An 18,438-nucleotide genomic window follows, 5' to 3' on the forward strand; every position below is an offset into this window, starting at 1 on the left:
TGTGCATGTTAAGGTGCCTGTCCTTCCTGGGAGAGTCCACACGTGTGTTTTTAAAGAGAAGCTGAGCGGGGAAGGGGGGAAATCAGACAGGCACAGAGCAGGAGGATTCCTGGTGAATGTAAGCAGCCGCCTCGTTTCATTCTCGAGGCGATCGGTGCAAGTGTGGATCATCTTCCTGGCATCACTGGCAGTGCCAATCGACCTGAGACCTGCAGCTTCCTGGTCGTATGTAACGAGTACAAGGATGATGTAGTAATCAGCAGAGAATTGGACCACACATTATTGGGAGGAGGAAGAGGAAGAGACAGCGGCTGTTAGTCCGGGGAGTGGACAAAGTCACTTGTCAAACTGGCTGAATGAGGAGATCATTGCGGCGGAAACATCTCCGAGTGTTCACCTTCCGAGGTGAGTCGGGCTGAGTCCAGAGGGCACAAGTCAAGAAACCGTGACTTGGTTTCACCTCTGCCTCCCCAGATTCAACTCCCATTTAACCTGGAACAGTATTAAATCAGGGACACGCTGTTGCCCATTCTATTGTCAATATCCATCTCCAGCAATAAAAGTAAACATCTGTGTGTTAGTGGATATTATATAAAGTTGAGTATTAACCATTAAATGTCATCAATCTTCCAAGTTTGCTAACATTCTGTTCTAAAAGCGGAGTTCCTGAAATAAACGTGGAATTGTCTCTTTATAATAACTTGCCATTTAATTGTTTTTTTTTGCAGATTCCGAGTTCCTTGTTCCTGTGTTCATCAGGAGTGCTGCTCATCTTGCCCAAGCGCTGTAAGCTGGGTTTACAGACTTCTCCATCCCTCTCTCCAAGTCTTGGACACAGTCGCCGCTCAAGCGACAGTTTGTTGGAAATAGAGTGGTGTGGTAAAGTTCCTGGAATGAAGCGAAAGCAGAAACGTTTCTTGCAGATGATCGGACTGTTCATCGTGGCTCTGGTTTTCTTACCTAATGTTGGACTGTGGTCCCTTTACAAGGAGAAGCACTTCGAAAAGTCCACGGAGTCGAGAGGTCAGGTAAAAGGGTGGTGAAGTTTGGAAATGGGCACTGCAACTGGGAAAGTAGGGGCGACAGGAGACCACCTCGTGGAAATGGGCAGTGCAACTCGCACCAGGGACCAAATCCCACCTTAGTTCATCCTTTTTTTTCCTTCTGAAGGGCAGGGGTCAACTTACTATAACCAACTGATATAACCAAATGTAACCATTCCGCCCCCTCCCCCCAATGCTACTTGCAAAGTAGCACTGATGGTCTTGGATTGACAATCTGAGTTGAAGTTGGATGAATTGTACTCCATGTGGTTGAACAGGTACCTTGAATTGATGTGAAAATTGGGATTGCAATGGGAGGAAGGAGAGTTGAAATGATCACTGACTTAATATGCAGAATTGAAGGAGCTAAACCCCATTGACTAACTCGCACTGGTAGGCAAGGAAAAAATAAACTTTATCAATGTAAAAAAAATTGTGCCAGATGTGAAACCTGATAATTAATGTGTCTTTTTCAGCTTTTTAGATAAAAGATGAGCTGTGTTTTTTTTTTCAAAAAAAGTTCTGACTCTGAGCAGGAGTGGTTCTTTGTTCAAACTGAAGGCACAATTGGACCCTAGTGGTGTGAACATTAGTTAAGTTGGAAGGCTAATTAGTCTTTCTCCTTGTCGCTGAAAGAGGTTTCTACACTGGAATTAACACACCAAATTAACAGCTTTATTGTATATTAATGCCCTCGATCCCAGTTAAACCAAAGCAGAATATTAAAACTTTTTATATGCTGGTTCTGAATGAGTATGGAAATGATTGCTTTTATCAAGCTGCCCTGTATTTCTGTTACCATTCCAGACTGGAGGGATTCCAGGCTTTGAAAGTGATAAATGTGACTCACAGTGTTTGTGAATGAATCCTCAGCATGTTCTCCCAGGTCAGAGTTTGGAAGTAGTCTCTCACTGATTTATAGAGAAATGGGTTGCACTGATGTCTTGCGATGTTTTCAACTCCAGTGCTTATGGATCTCAGGAGTGAAGAAGTGAGAGAACAGTTAACTTGTGTCAATCAATAATGACCCATAGATGTGCAGTAATACTTGGTGTGTTTAAAAAAAATCATTGTGCTGTTTCAGGTAAAGAATGTTAGTACTGTATGCTAATAAGTCAGCAACGGGTACTTTCAGGCCAGGCTAAGCATGGTTATATGCAGAGTAAAGTTCCTGGCACTTTACCCTAACCAAGTGCCTATTTCCTAATGGCAGACCTCTCTCTACTCCACCATTCTTTCATGCCCTCCATCCTAACCCTGTGGCCTCTCGTATTCTAATCTCTCTATGCCTTTACCCACCTTATCTCTGCAACCTTCTCCAATTCTGGTCTCTTGAGCATCCCATATTTTCATTACTCCATGATTAATGGTCATGCCTTCAGCTGCCCATGCCCTGAGCTCTTGAATTTTCTCCCTAAACCTCTTTGCCTCTCTCTCCTCCTTCTGAGTTGCTCCTTAAAACCTACCTCTTTGACCAAGCATTTAGTCACCTGTTACCTCCCTATGTGACTTGGGGTCAAGCTTTGCCTGATAACCCTCCTGTGTGCCATGGAGATATTCTGCCCAAAGGCAGGTCCTTTTTCTCCACACAGGAGAGATAAGCATGACTAGGGAAGAGGGTATATGAGATGGTTTCTCATTGCCTTCCTCAGACAGGTTCAGGAATTGAACCCACACTGTTGGCATTGTTCTGAACCACACACTAGTCAACTGAGATACCAAGTCGCCAAACCTTCCTGTGTGTCACCTTGAAATGCTTTACCATGCTTAAAGTGTTGTATAAATGCAAGTTCTTGTTGCTAATTCATGCCAGGTTAGTTGGTGATGATGTCGTCGACCTGGAGCTGAGTAAGGCTACACAAACTGTAAAATGTAGAATCTTATAGCACAGAAGGAATTAATCTGGCTATTGTGCCTGTGCTGGCTTTGAAAGAGCTATCCAATTAATCCTACAGCACTGCGATTTTGTTTTCCTTTTCAACTATCTATCCAACTCCCCTTTTAAAGCTACTAATTGACCTGCTTTCACCGTCTTTCAAGAAGTTGGCTCACCAGCACCTTCTCAAGGGCAATTAAGGGATTGGCAATAAATGCTGGCCTAGCCAGTGACACCCACATCCCACAAATGAATAAAAAAAATGAATTTTGTAGGCAGTTCAATTAATATTGTAAAGCGGTATTGTTCTGATTATGGTACTAGGTTAGCAATCTGGAGATTGTTAGTTCAAATTTTATCATGGCAAATTGGGAAATTGAGTTCAATAAAACTGTAAATTAGCAGTAGGAATAGTGGCCATAAAAAGCAAGTGGATTGTTCAAGGAAGGGAACCGGCTCTATCTACCTGGTCCGTCCTCTGTAACTCCAGTCCACACTCCATAGTTGACCCTTGATGCCCTCTGAGGTATCCTAGCAACACTCAGTTGTCCAAATATTAGGCGATGGTCATTTGAATGCAGTGTCACTTATATTCAGAGAGGAAAATAAGAAGTCACTTGCATGTGCGAAAGTAATGGTTACTGATGAGAGATTTTCAGATTGAGGGGGTACAAGTTCTGAATATGTGCATTCAAATTTAAATCCAAATCTGGTTTTAACAACACCAACTTGCATTTATATAGCGCCTTAAATGTACCAAAATATTCCAAGGCAATTCACAGGAGCGTTATCAAACAAAATTTGACACCGGTCTACATAAGGAAACATTAGGACAGATGAGCTTGGTCAGAGGTAGGTTTGATGGAGTGTCTTTAAAGGGGAAGAGAGGGGATGAAAATCCAAAGCATAAAGCCTAGGCAGCTGAAGGCATGGCTGCCAATGGTAGAGCAATGAAAATCAGGGATGTGCAAGAGGCTATAATTGGAGAGTGCAGATGAGTTTCAGTATCGGGAGAGGTGTGTAAGCAAAGTCTTTGCTTAATGGCAAGAAACACATATCACCAATGGAACACAGGACTTTTTAAGGATTATTTATGTGCACAGTAGTATAGATGATCGCTAAAGGGCAGTATACTGACTGGGTATAAATGTGTGCCCAGCACTGCAGCTATTCCACCAAATAGACTATGAGAAATAGGGAAGTATATACTTATTACTAGTTTGCTGGGAAGCTGACGTAAGTCTCCCACTGCTGTCCATTTCTGACAATTTAAAGTTTTCTGTGCTGAACGAAAAAATTTGATCTCAAGCATTTTGAATTAAGCAATGCCAATAACCAAGTGGGAATTAAATGCTTAAAGTTGAATTCAGATCATTTGAATTAAGCAACATTGAGTTTGCAGGAATACGCAGTACAAAGCTAGTGATTGAGTGGTGACCTCTAATGCTGACATATCATTTTGCTACACTGAAATAACAACTTATTTTTTTATTATTAGTAGCTGCTTTGCCATTTGTTAAGCGACAGGTGCATCAAACCTGTACTGCTTCAGATTGGGCCTTTTTTTTTCTCTTACCAATCTAAATAACTCTGAAATGAATTCCCTATTCAACCATGTTCATGGTCAGCTTGCATTACAATCTGCTCCATTGGAGAATCTATACATTTTCTGACTTGCCACGAGATGGCTAGACAGTCGCTAACATGTCGCTGCAAATGGCGAGATGTACAGACTGAGGTGCAGTGTCTTCCTTTTATTAAATAAAGGAGCGACTGGATGACGCCTGGCCGAGCTTCAGTTATGCAACGTGTTCCCTGATTGTGGTCAGACACATTCAAACGTTTATGTCCTTGGCGGGGCAAATACCAGAAAAGGTACTACCCGCATGTTTTGCAAGGCTGAGCAGGCCGGGACTCTTTTCTCTAGTAAAGAAAATGGTGTGGGGTCACCTAATAGAAGTCTGTAAAATTATGAAGGGGTTTGATAGGGTAAATAGAAAGAAGATGGCCGGAATGTTATGCCTGCCCCCACCCCTCATACCGGAGCAGGCTGGTGGCGGGGTAGAGGGGTGGGGTTGTAAAATTGAGTGGGAGGCTGTGGAGTGGGGGGGGGGGGTGGGTGGTGGCGGTTACCATTCCCAATACCTTCCCTTCCACGCTGCAATTTTATCAGGCCTGGTGGTGGCGAGAAACGGCCAGCTCGCCCCAGGCCAATCAAGGCCTTTAAGTAGCCAATGAACTGCCGCTTAAGGGCCTCTGAAAGGTCACAGACCTGAAATGTTAACTCTCCACAGATGCTGCCAGACCTGCTGAGTATTTCCAGCACTTTCTGTTTTTATTTCAGATTTCCAGCATCTGCTTTTATTTCAGATGAATGATAATTGCTTAAATGGTGACATCATCTGTGCTAAAATATTTAATAGAGACTTTCTTCCTATCCAACTGGTTTGGTTTCTAAACCAAGTCTTACGAGGGGAGGATAGTGCCAGAGGTTCTCAACTTGCCGTCCAACTTGTAAGACTTGGTTTAGAAGATTGGTTGCCTGTTATAGAAGCTGCCCAATTATTCATTGATTCAGATGGAAATGAACCTTGGGTGGTTTCTCTAAGATATGGCCGATTCATAGCGCCAGCTTTCGCCTGGGAAGAAGTTGAAAATCTATCCCAGTTTTTTTTTTAGGCAAATCTACGATGCTTGACCAATGCTTCATTTAAAAATATATTATGATATTGAAGCCATTGTATTTGTTATTTTCTTATTAATATTCTCATTCCTAACCTTTTCACCATGAGCTCTGATTCTATGCAGAACAGCGTCATTTTCCCCATTAACCTCAGCAAATGAAGGAAAATGTAACCTTTTTTTTTGGCACACACCTTTATAACTGTCGGAACAGAATCTGTGAACATTGCGCACTTGCGTTAATCAATGCAGTAAAATATTTTTGTGCAGTGGACATCACTACAGCATCTTTTTTGTTTCCATTATCTGTAGTTAATATATTTATCCTTTTTTTGAAAATTTGTGTTTAAGAAACTTGGGCAATTAAATTGTCAATACTACTGACTAAAAGGAAACTTCCTGAGTAATTTTCTTTCTCTTATTATTTATAAAATGCAATAATTATGAATCCTATTTGAAGGCAGTAGCTTGCCTTTCCTTGTCAAATAAGGGTAAACAAAGCACTCTTGTGATCTCGTGTGACTCAATAAGATGGATCAAAATATTCCAGTTTAGAATGTTATCATTCAATACGTGTGAGAACCTGAGGAGTCTCTGCTGGTATTTCTTATATAAGATCCCAGAGGTATTTTTTGTCAGGATGGTGACATGCTGCTCATTATAATCCAGAATTTTGCTTCAAATGCTATTTTCTGAACTGAGCATGGGAGCTAGAAACACCTCTAATGCTGAATCTTTGGTTTATATGGGTGGCTATTACCAGTGCAATCTTCAGATTGGGACCATTTATATGAAATCACATACACTGCTGAGATTCAAAGGACTTCCGCATTACAGAGCAGTTACCCACAGAGTTATGCAGGCACCAGATCACAAATGTGCTTTATCTGCATGCCTCCTGGACTGTATAGCAGCTAATGTAAAGTTAGTTCATGGAGATAATGAAACCAAGTGTTGAATTCGACTCCTAGGAATAGCCATAAAGTATGTTTTGGAACTTTGTCTGCAGTTGTTTAGCAGAGATACATTCATCAGCTACAACTTGCATTTAGATAGCACCTTTAACTTTGTAAAATGTCTTAAAGTTCTTCACCTTACAGGAGTGTTATCAGACAATAATTGAAACCCAGCTAACAAAGGACATATCAATATTAGTGACTAAAGCTTAGTTAAAGAGGTAGCTTTGAAGGAACATCTTAAAGGAGGAAGGAAAAGTGGAAAGTCAGAAACCATAGGGATGGAATTCCAGAACTGAGAGCCGAGACAGCTGAAGGCATGGATGCCAGTGGTGGGACGATGGAAATCTGGGATGCTCAAGAGGCTGGAGTATAGCTATTTTAGAGTATTATAGGGCTGGAGGAGCTTAAGAGTTGTTCAGTGAGAGAGCATGAGGCTATGGAGGGATTTGAACATGAGGATAAGAAACATAGAACATAGAACAGTACAGCACAGTACAGGCCCTTCGGCCCACGATGTTGTGCCGACCCTTTAAGATCAAACTAACTACCTACCCTTCATTCTACTATCATCCATGTACCTATCCAAGAGTCGCTTAAATGTCCCTAATGTATCTGCTTCTACTACCACCGCTGGCAGCGCATTCCACGCACCCACCACTCTCTGTGTAAAGAACCTACCTCTGACATCTCCCCGAAACCTTCCTCCAATCACCTTAAAATTATGCCCCCTGGTGATAGCCCTTTCCGCCCTGGGAAAAAGTCTCTGGCTATCCACTCTATCTATGCCTCTCATCATCTTGTACACCTCTATCAAGTCACCTCTCATCCTTCTTCGCTCCAATGAGAAAAGCCCTAGCTCCCTCAACCTTTCTTCATAAGACATGCCCTCCAATCCAGGCAGCATCCTGGTAAATCTCCTCTGCACCCTCTCTAAAGCTTCCACAACCTTCCTATAATGAGGCGACCAGAACTGAACACAATATTCAAAGTGTGGTCTAACCAGGGCTTTATAGAGCTGCAGCATAACCTCACGGCTCTTAAACTCAATCCCCCTGTAAATGAAAGCCAACACACCATACGCCTTCTTAACAACCCTATCAACTTGGGTGGCAACTTTGAGGGATCTATGGACGTGGATCCCAAGATCCCTCTGTTCCTCCACACTGCCAAGAATCCTGTCTTTAAGCCTGTATTCTGCATTCAAATTCGACCTTCCAAAATGAATCACTTCACACTTTTCCGGGTTGAACTCCATCTGCCACTTCTCAGCCCAGCTCTGCATCCTGTCAATGTCCCGTTGCAACCTACAACAGCCCTCCACACTATCCACAACTCCAGCAACCTTTGTGTCATTGGCAAACTTACTAACCCAGCCTTCCACTTCCTCATCCAAGTCATTTATAAAAATCACAAAGAGCAGAGGTCCCAGAACAGATCCCTGCAGAACACCACTGGTCACCGAGCTCCATGCTGAATACTTTCCATCTACTACCACCCTCTGACTTCTATGGGCCAGCCAATTCTGTATCCAGACAGCCAAATTTCCCTGTACCCCATGCCTCCTTACTTTCTGAATGAGCCTATCACGGAGAAGCTTATCAAACGCCTTGCTAAAATCCATATACACCACATCCACTGCTCTTCCTTCATCAATGTGTTTTGTCACATCCTCAAATAATTCAATAAGGCTTGTGAGGCATGACCTGCCCCTCACAAAGCCATGCTGACTGTCTCTAATCAAACCATGCTTTTCCAAATAATCTTAAATCCTGTCTCTCAGAATCCTCTCCAAGAAGTTTATAATTGAGGTGTTGCTGGACTGGGAGCCAATGTTGATTTAAGCACAAGGGTGATGGGTGAACGAGAGTTGGTGCGAGTTATGATGTGGGTGGTGGAGCTTTCACATGAACTTAAGTTTATGAATGGTAGAAGATGGGATGCTGGCCAGGGAGGCATAGGAGTAGTCAAGTCTGGTGATAACAAAAGCATAGATGATGATTTCAGCAGCAGATGGACTGAGGCAAGGGCAGAGGTGGGTGATATTATGAGGTGGTCTTGAAGATGGAGTTGGTTCTAGGTTCCAGGACAAACTTCTACAGGATAATCATTCTCTGGATCTTGCCCACCCATGCTCCCCGCACAAACATTTTCTCCCTTCCTCTCTATTGTCCTGAAGTCCTTACTGTGGTATGGTTTCACAGACACCGGGTGTCTATGCATCATGGGCATTATTCATGTGTGAGCTCTGGTGGGGAGTGTTGGCAGACTATATGGGCATGGAGGGTTGGGGGGAAGTGGTGGGAGGAAGTGTTGTGCGAATCATGACTGAGACTGATCCTGAATCAAAAGTCCTTACTCACGTGCAGTTCCGAAAGGAGATGGCTGGATATCAATGGGAGTGGGAATTTGGCTGATTTTCTTTTCCCTCCACGAACATGGGTGGAGAACGCATTTGAAGGGTCCTTATTGCCACTGTAGCTAACCTTGCCGGTCACTAAGCTCTAGCTACGTACTGAATGAACTCGCCGCGCTGTCGGGATGCCTCATTGCCTGCAGCACTGCTTTCCTTTTCCGTTTAACTTGCTCTGCTATCGAGCCTGAAGTGCTCCATCTGATTTATTTTTATAACGTTGTACTGTACTTGACCTACAAATTTCACAGGAGAAGTTGATGTGTAGGAGGTTGGATTAGTTCAACACAAAGGAACTAAATCCAGGGACAAGAATGATCATTACCACTTTGTTTGCAGATGTGGCGAGCCTTTAATTGCAGGGTAATAGAAAATGAATTAATAATCATGTGTTTTAATATCAATTAGACCTTAATTGCTACTGAAACTGTTGTGGTTCCTCATTGAAAATGACTTTGAGAAAGATCTGCTGGAGTTGTACTGTTTGGCCTCCCCCAACAACACCCCCCCACCACCCACCCCGACAACCCCCGGCCACTGTGCGAATATTGGCACACAAGTGCTTCAGATTTTTGTATGGAATCCCTTTGCTCACCATTTTAGCAAGAGGTGTTAATCCAATTGAAATCATGTTTCCATTAGGATGGAGGATGATGAAATATTGTACAAAGTTCCTGAGTCATACCGCGTGTGTCTGGATTCCTACAGTGCCTAGTTTTCAAAGTATGATCACAGCCTAACCTGATAATTAATTTTTTTTTCTCGCTAAATAATTGAATTCTCTGGTAATTCAAATTGAATGGGGATTTAGTGCTGCAAAAACATGTTACATTATCAGATCATTAGAATTGAGCAATTTTGAATTAAGAGAAGTAAAGTACGCCATGACATAACCCAAAAAAATGAATGTTACTTGATGCACCTGTATCAATTTGCTCTCCCTGCTGTTTTAATGGAAACATTAACTCAAACAGATTGATGCCTCTATTAAAATAATGGGGAGAGGAATTCGATGCAAGTGTGTTAAGCGGTTGTTTGACTACATCAACTGTCATCTCCACCTTGTAGTGTCCAACACATACTGTTCCCGATTCTTAAACTGGTTCCAGGCAGGGGGCATAGAGTCCTTTACAGTACAGAAGGAGGCCATTTGGCCCATCGAGGCCATGCCGGCTCTTCACAGAGCAATGCGGTCAGTCTTACTCCCAGCTCAATCCCCATCGCCCTGAAAGTCTATTATAGAGACTCCTCTTTGAGGGGTAGGGGTGGAATGTAAACTATTTCTTTCATGCCACCTTTCAGATTATTAATTGATCAAAATATAAACTTCTGAAGGACAACTGAATTAATTTGAGATTCATAGATTTACATAGAATTGGCCGCACAGAAACAGGCCATTCGGCCCAACTGGCCCATGCCAGTGATTATGCTCCATACAAACCACATCTCAACCTACTTCATCTCACCCGATAATCATAACCATCTATTCCTTTCTCCCTCATAGACTTATCTTCCTTCCTCTTTAATGTATCTATACTATTAACCCCAAATACTCCTTGTGTTAGTGAATTCTGCATTCTAACTACTCTCTGGGCGAAGATGTTTTTCTTGTATTTCTATTCTTTATATTCTGTGACCTGGGATTAATCCCCATATAAAAAATTAATGGAATAGGAGAAGGTTCTTTGGCCCATCAAGACTTCTGCTTCTGCAAACCATGTTTTAGTCCATGCTTTTTTTATTATTCATTTCACAGGATGTGGCATTGCTGGCAAGGCCAGCATTTACTGCCCATCCCTAATTGCCTTTGCGAATGTGGTAGTGAGCTGCCTTCTTGAACTACTGTAGTACATCTGGTGCGGATACACCCACAGTGCTGTTAGCGAGGGAGTTCCAGGATTTTGATCCAGTGACCGTGAAGGAACAGTGATATAATTCCAAGTCAGGATGGTGTGTGACTTGGGGGGAACTTGCAGACGGGGGTGTTCCCATGCATTTCATGTCCTTGTTTTTCTAGGTGGTAGAGGTCGCTGGTTTGGAAGGTGTTGTCGAAGGAGGTTTGGTGAGTTGCTGCAGTGCATCTTGTATATGGTACACACTGCTGCCACTGTGCACCGGTGGTGGACGGAGTGAATGTTTAAGGTGGCAGATTGGGTGCCGATCAAGTAGGCTGCTTTGTCTTGGATAGGGTTGAGCTGCTTGATAGTTGTTGGAGCTGCACTCATCCAGGCAAGTGGAGAGTATTCCATTGAACTCAGACTTGTGTCTTGTAGATGGTGGACAGACTATGGGAATCAGGAGGTGAGTTACTTGCTGCAGAATTCCCAGCCTCTGACTTGCATCTTGTAGCCACAGTATTTATATGGATGGTCCAGTTAAATTTACGGTTAATGGTAACCCCCAGGATCTTGATGGTGGGAATTCAAAGATAGCAATGCTGCTGAACATCAAGAGGAGATGGTTGGATTCTCTGTTGTTTAAGGTGGTCATTGTCCGGCCCAGCCCAACCCTGAATCTTGTCCTCTGGTCTTGCTGCATGTGGGCAAGGACTGCTTCAGTATTCGAGGAGTTGCAAATGGTACTGAACAATGTCCCATCATCAGCAAACACACCTACTTTTGATCTTATGAGGGAGGGAATGATATTGATGAAGCAGCTGAATATGCTTGGGCCTAGGACACTGCCCAGAGGAACTCCTGTAGTGATGTCCTGGGGCTGAGATGATTGGCCTCCAACAGCCACAACCAACTTCCTTTGTATTAGCTATGACTCCAACCAATAGAAATTTTGTCCCTTGATTAAACCAGTAGACAACAAAAAAAAAATGGAGGTTGGATCCTTGACACGAATTTAGATATATTGGCAAATGAAAGCACTCTCTCAGATGTAGAGGACTAAAGCTTACTCAGGGAAATTGTTGATAACACTGAGTACCCCCTGCTACAAAAAATACCTAGAGTAAGAAAAAAGAAACAAGTGTCTTGACTAAAATGTGTTTGGGCAATAATAATCCAGTTTCTATTGGGCATGAAGTTGCAGTTGAACAAATTTGGCACAAAACTAGCAATCTCACTCCGAGATCACAAGGAGAGCTGGTGTGGGAAATTAAAATTGCTATTTTGACCTTTTGTGGTTAAGGCTCATTGTGTCATAATTTGCTGTGGCAGAGAATCTAATGCAATTTACTCTTTCTTATACTTGCAGTTTTAGGTTTCAAAATTTTCTTTTGTGTGGCAAGTTGCTGGAAGTGTGAGCTGCTATTGTCATAATGAGGGAAATGGGACTTCTTTGGTCTGAGTGAAGAGGGCATGCAAGTGTGTGTCTCCTTAACCATTCAGACTGAAGGATGGTGAAATAAACTGTGCAAGGGCTGAGAAGGGCATGTCAATTAGAGTGGGTGAATTAAATGTCACGTCAGGTACGGAAATAGAAATAAATTAACTCAGAGGGGAGGCTAGTTTGAGGTCGAGAAACCAGGAAGAACAAGTTTCCTTTGGATTCTGCTGAATTTAAGAACAGGACTTGATTGGCACTTTTTGGGCTGGATTTTACCTTCTCTCCAGGGATGGGCTGGGAGGTGGTTGGGGGAGGCCAGAAAATGGAAAGGGAAGGCAGGGGTAGAGTGTCCATCGCCTTCCCGACGCCATAGAATTTTACTAGGGACACGAAAGGTCGAGGACAGACGTCCCACCCAGAGGCCAATTAAGGGCCACTTAACGCTCTCTTCCCTCTGCCCAGCACTGGTATTTTACCAGCAGTGGGGAGGCTGCCCTGTAAAAACTGACGACCTCCCTGTGGGCATCCCAAGGTGCTTCACAGTTGTGTTATCAAGCAAAATTTGACACTGAGCCACAGAAGGAGCTATTTGGACAGATGACCAAAAGCTTGGTCAAAGAAGTAAGTTTTAAGAAGTGTCTTAAAGGAGGAAAGTGAGGGAGAGAGGTGTAGGGACGGGATTGCAGAGCTTAGGGCCCAGGCAATGAAGGCATTGCTGCCCATGGTGGAGTGAATAACTTCACAGCCATTCAAGATCAGAATGGAAGAAACGTAGATGGCTTGGAAGGTGAGAGGGCTGGAAGAGATTACAGAGGTAGGGAGGGGTGAGACCATGAAGGGAAATGAAAACAAGGATGAGAATTTTATATTCAAGGCATTTGGGAGCTAATGTAGGTCAGCGAGCACAGGGGTGATGGGTGAACAGAACTTGATGCAAATAAAGACATGGCAGCAGAGTTTTGGATTACCTTACGTTAATGGAGGTAGAATATGGGAGGCTGGCCAGGATGCACTGAATTGTCAAATCTAGAGGTAACAAAGGCAGGAATGAGGTTTTCAGCAACAGATGAACTGAGGCAGGAGCAGAGACAAGCAATGTTATGGAGGAGGAAATAGGCAGTCTTAGATGGCATGTAGATGTGATCGAAAGCTCATCTTGGGGTCAAATATGACACCAAGGTTGCGAACAGTCTGGTTCAGCCTCCATCAGTTGACACAGAAAGGGGTGAAGTTGGTAGCTAGGGAATGGAGTTTGTGGTGGGAACGCAAGAAAATGACTTCGGTCTCCTCAATATCTAATTGGCGGAAATTTCTGTTCATCCTGTACTGGATGTCGGACAAGCAGCCTGATAACTTGGAGTTGAGAGAGGTAGTTGTGTGGTTGAGCAGAGTGTCATCAGCATATATGTGAAAACTAATGTTGTGTTTTCGGATGATAGCTCTGAGGAGCAGCATATGGATGAGAAATAGGAGGGGCCAAGGTTAGATCCTTGGGATTACCAGATATAACTGCACAGGAGTGGGAAGAAAAGTCATTGCAGATGATTCTCTGGCTACAATTAAATAGATAAGAATGGTCAGCAGTGAGGGACAGGAAGATGTGACCGTGAGCGAGGCAGGTAAAGGGACACAGTAGTGGAGGAGCCTCAGACTTTGCAATTGTCAAACAGGTTTGAGGTGCTCTCAACCTGTGTTGATGAAAGCGAGGTCTGCAAGGTGGATGAGCAGATTGGCCATGGCACTGTGGTACAGGAAGCCATTCAAGTGGGGGGAGCAAAAAGGAATGCAGTAGTAGGGGACAGTATACTGAGGGGGATTGACACTGTTCTGTGCAGCCGAGAGCTTGAGTCCAAAAGTTTGTGTTGCCTACCCGGTGCCAGGGTTTGGGATATCTGCTCAGGGCTGGACAGGAACTTGGAGTGGGAGGGGGTGGATCCAGTTGTCGTGGTTCATGTAGGTACCAATGACATAGATAGGACTAGGAAAGAGGTTCTGCTTGGACAGTATGAGGAGCTAGGCACCAGATTGAAGAGCAGAACCTCAAGGGTAATAATCTCTGGATTATTACCTGAGCCATGTGCAAATTGGCAGAGGACACAGAAGATTAGTGAAATGCATACGTGGCTCAAAGACTGGTGTGGGAGAAGTGAGTTTTGGTTCGTGAGGCACTGGCATCAGTACTGGGGAAAGTGGGGGCTGTACTGTTGGGACGGTCTGAACCTAATTCATGCTGGGACCAGTGTTCCAGCAAACTGTATAACTAGGGAAGTAGAGAGGGCTTTAAATTAAACAAGGTGGGAGAGGGATTAAACTTGGGTAGATGTATCAAATCAAGGGTTAGAGACAAGGCAGGAGACCAGAATAGTAATATGGGAAATGAAGGTCAGAGAATGGCAGGAAGAGACAGAGAGAAAAAAACCTAAGACCACACCAACAGTCAAGATTAGATGTTACAAAGATAACGAAAAGACAAAACTAAAGGCTCTGTATCTGAATGACGTAGCATTCATAACAAAGTAGATGAACTGATAGCACATATTGAAGTAAATAAATGTGATCTGATAGCCATTATGGAGACATGGCTGCAGGATTGCAAGGGTTGGGTCCTGAATATTGAGGGGTATATGACATTCAAGAAGAATAGGAGCTAGGCAAAGGTGAAAAGGTAGCACTATTAATCAAGGATGGCATTGGTGCAATAGTTAAGAGATGACCTTGGTTCAGGAGATCAGGATGTAGAATCAGTTTGGGAGGAGGTGAGGAATACTAGAAGAAAGAAGTCACTAGTGGAAGTGGTCGACAGGCCCCCTAACAGTAATCATAATGTACGACGAAGTAGACAAGATGAAAAATCAGGTGCTTGCGATAAAGGGGCGGCAATAATCATGGGTGATTTTAATCTACATATAAACTGGAAAAATCAGATTGGCAATAATAGCCTGGATGATGAGTTCATAGAATGTTTTTGAGATAGTTTCTTAGAGCAGCACATTCTAGAACCAGCCAGAGAGCGGGTTATATTGGATTTGGTTTTGTGTAATGTGACAGGATTAATTAATGACCTCAGAGTAAAGGCACCTCTGGGTAGCAGCAACTACAATATGATTGAATTTTACATCCAGTTTGAAAGAGAGACAAGTGGGTCTAAGACTAGTATTTTAAATTTAAATAAGGGCAACTATGTGGGCATGAAAGCTGAGCTAGATGAAGTGAACTGGGTTACTAGGCTAGGAGATAGACCAATAGAGAAGCAGTGGCAGATATTTAAGGGGAATTTCAGAATATTCAGAATAAGTATATTCCTACTGGAAAGAAAAATTCTAAGGGGAGGACCCACCATCCATGGTTAACTAAAGAAGTTAAGGAAAGCATCAAATTTAAGGAAAAAGCATATAATTGTGCAAAGGTGAGTGACAGGTCAGATGATTGGTCAGAATATAAAGAGCAGCAGGGAATGGCTAAAAGGTTAATCAGGAGAAAGAAATTAGAGTATGAGAGGAAGCTAGCTAGAAATGTAAAAACAGATAGCAAGAGTTTCGACAGGTATTTAAAAAGTAAAAGAGTATGTCAAGTGAGTTTTGTTCCTCTAGAGAGTGAGAATGGGGAGTTAATAGTAGATAATAAGGAAATGGCAAATGAAATGAACAAATATTTTGCTTCTGTCTTCACTATAGAGGATACAAAAAACATTCCAGTAATAACTAAATCAGGAGGTGGAAGGCCCGGGTGTCGATAGGCTTTACCCTAGGGTCTTAAAAGAGGTGGCTAATGAGGTAGTTGATGTGTTGATAATTTTTCAAAATTCACTGGATTCTGGAAAGGTTCCATCAGATTGGAAAGTAGCAGATATAACCCCTCTATTCAACAAGGGGGGAAGACAGAAAACAGCTAACTATAGGCCAGTTAGCTTAACGTCTGGCGTGGGGAAGGTGTTAGAATCGATCATTAAGAAGGCTATAGCTGGGCATTTAGAAAGACTCAAGGTAATCGGGAATAGTCAACATGGTTTTGTGAAAGGGAAATAATGTTTAACCAATTTATTGGAGTTCTTTGAAGGAGTAACATGCGCTGTGGATAAAAGGGAGCCCGTTGACGTACTGCACTTGGATTTCCAGAAGGCACTTGACAAGGTGCCACATAAAAGGTTATTGGGCAAAGTAGGAGTTCATGGTGCAGGGGGTAACATATTGGCATGGATAGAAGATTGGCAGAAAACTGAGAGAATGCATAAATAGGTCCTTTTCTGATTGGCAAGGTGCGACGAGTGGAGTCCCGCAGGGGTCTGTGCTGGGCCCTCAGCCTTTTACAATTTATAACAATGAGTTAGATGAGGGGAGTGATGGCTTAGTAGCTAAATTTGCAGATGACATAAAGTTAGTTAGGAAAGTATGTTGTGAAGAGGACATAAGGAGGTTGCAGACCAATATAGATAGGTTGAGTGAGTGGGCAAAAATCTGGAGTATAATGTGGGAATATGTGAAGTTGTTCACTTTGGCAGGAAGAATAAAAAAGCAGAGTATTACTTAAATGGAGAACGACTGCAGAATTCCGAGGTGTAGAGGGATCTAGGTGTTCTAGTGCATGAGTCACAAAAAATTAGTATGCAGGTACAGCAAGTAATAAAGAAGGCTAATGGAATGCTATCCTTTATTACGAGAGGAATTGAAAATAAAAGTAAGGATGTTATGCTTCAGTTATACAGGGCATTGGTGAGACCACATCTTGAATACTGTGTGCAATTTTGGTCTCCTTATTTAAGGAAGGATGTAAATGCGTTGGAGGCAGTTCAGAGGAGGTTTACTAGATTGATACCTGGAACGAGCGGATTGTCTTATGAGGAAAGGTTGGACGACTGGGCTTATTTTCACTGGAGTTTAGAAAAGTGAGGGGAGACTTGATTGAAGTATATAATATCCTGAATGGTCTTGACAAGGTGGATGTGGAGAGGATGTTTCCTCTTGTGGGTATGTCCAGAACTGCGGGTTACTGTTTTAAAATTAAGGGTCGCCCTTTTAGGACAGAGATGAGGAGAAATTTTTTCTCTCAGAGGATTGTGCAACTTTGGAACTCACTGCCTCAGAAGGTGGCAGAGGCGGGGTCATTAAATATTTTTAAGGCGGAGGTAGATAGATTCTTGTTAGGCAAGGGAATCAAAGGTTATCGGGGTAGATGGGAGTGTGGAATTTGAGACACAAACAAATCAGCCATATTTTTATTGAATGGCGGAGCAGGTTCGAGGGGCAGAATTCTGCTCCTAATTTGTATGTTCATATGCACGCTTGTATGGAACCAGGCGAGTGCAGTCCCACCTAGCTGGTTGACAGAGGAGGATGGGGTGGTCAATTGTGTGAAAGGCAGCAGCAAGGTCGAGAAGGACAAGGAGGAATAATTTACCTTTGTCACAGTCACATAGGATGTCACAGAAAGGATAAGATTTAAAAAAAAGATTTACATGTTAAATTTGATGTTTTTAAAATGTCGAAGAACAATTAATAGCTGAAGGAATGGAACACCACACTTTTCAAAGCTTATTTTCAGTGCCAGGGAGGTTAACTTAATTACTAAAATAAAAGCAAAATACTGCGGATGCTGGAAATCTGAAATAAAAATAAGAAATGCTGGAATCACTCAGCAGGTCTGGCAGCATCTGTGGAAAGAGAAGCAGAGTTAACGTTTCGGGTCAGTGACCCGAAACGTTAACTCTGCTTCTCTTTCCACAGATGCTGCCAGACCTGCTGAGTGATTCCAGCATTTCTTGTTTTGATTTTTAACTTAATTACTGTTAGTTATTACCTGTGTATCAGCTACAGCATAGTTGGTAACACTTTCACCTGTTGGTTGGAAGTCTGTGGGCTCAAGTCTCACTTGAGCACAAAATCATGATTGATGCTCAGTGCAGTAGAGACAGATGTTGTCTTTCAGAAGAGATGTTAAAGCCGTTTTAGGTGGATGCAAAGATCCCATGGCACTTTTTCAAAGAAGAGTAAGGGAAGTTCTCCCCAGTGTCCTGGCCAATATTTATCCCTCAACCAACATCACTAAAACAGATTATTTGGTTATTATCACATTGCTGTCTGTAGCAGTTTGTTGTGTGCAAATTATCTGCCACAGTTCCGACATTATTAACAGTGACTACATTGTAAAAGTACTTCATTGGCTGTGAAACACTTTAAGATGTCCTGTGCTCATGAA

General features: G+C 42.8%; 1 protein-coding gene across 1 annotated transcript in view; it reads left to right on the forward strand.

Annotated features, from left to right (window-relative positions):
• The first annotated feature begins 346 nt into the window (after positions 1–346).
• galntl6 (polypeptide N-acetylgalactosaminyltransferase like 6) overlaps positions 347–18,438 on the forward strand; it is a 1,388,519-nt gene continuing 1,370,427 nt past the window's right edge. Inside the window, exons 1-2 of the mRNA XM_068028772.1 lie at positions 347–405; positions 729–1,028. Of these exons, the coding sequence (XP_067884873.1) occupies positions 894–1,028 (135 nt within the window). The 5' untranslated portion in view covers positions 347–405; positions 729–893. The remainder of the gene's footprint in view (positions 406–728; positions 1,029–18,438) is intronic.

Source organism: Heterodontus francisci, chromosome 4, assembly GCF_036365525.1.
Source record: "Heterodontus francisci isolate sHetFra1 chromosome 4, sHetFra1.hap1, whole genome shotgun sequence".
Lineage (NCBI taxonomy): Eukaryota > Metazoa > Chordata > Chondrichthyes > Heterodontiformes > Heterodontidae > Heterodontus > Heterodontus francisci.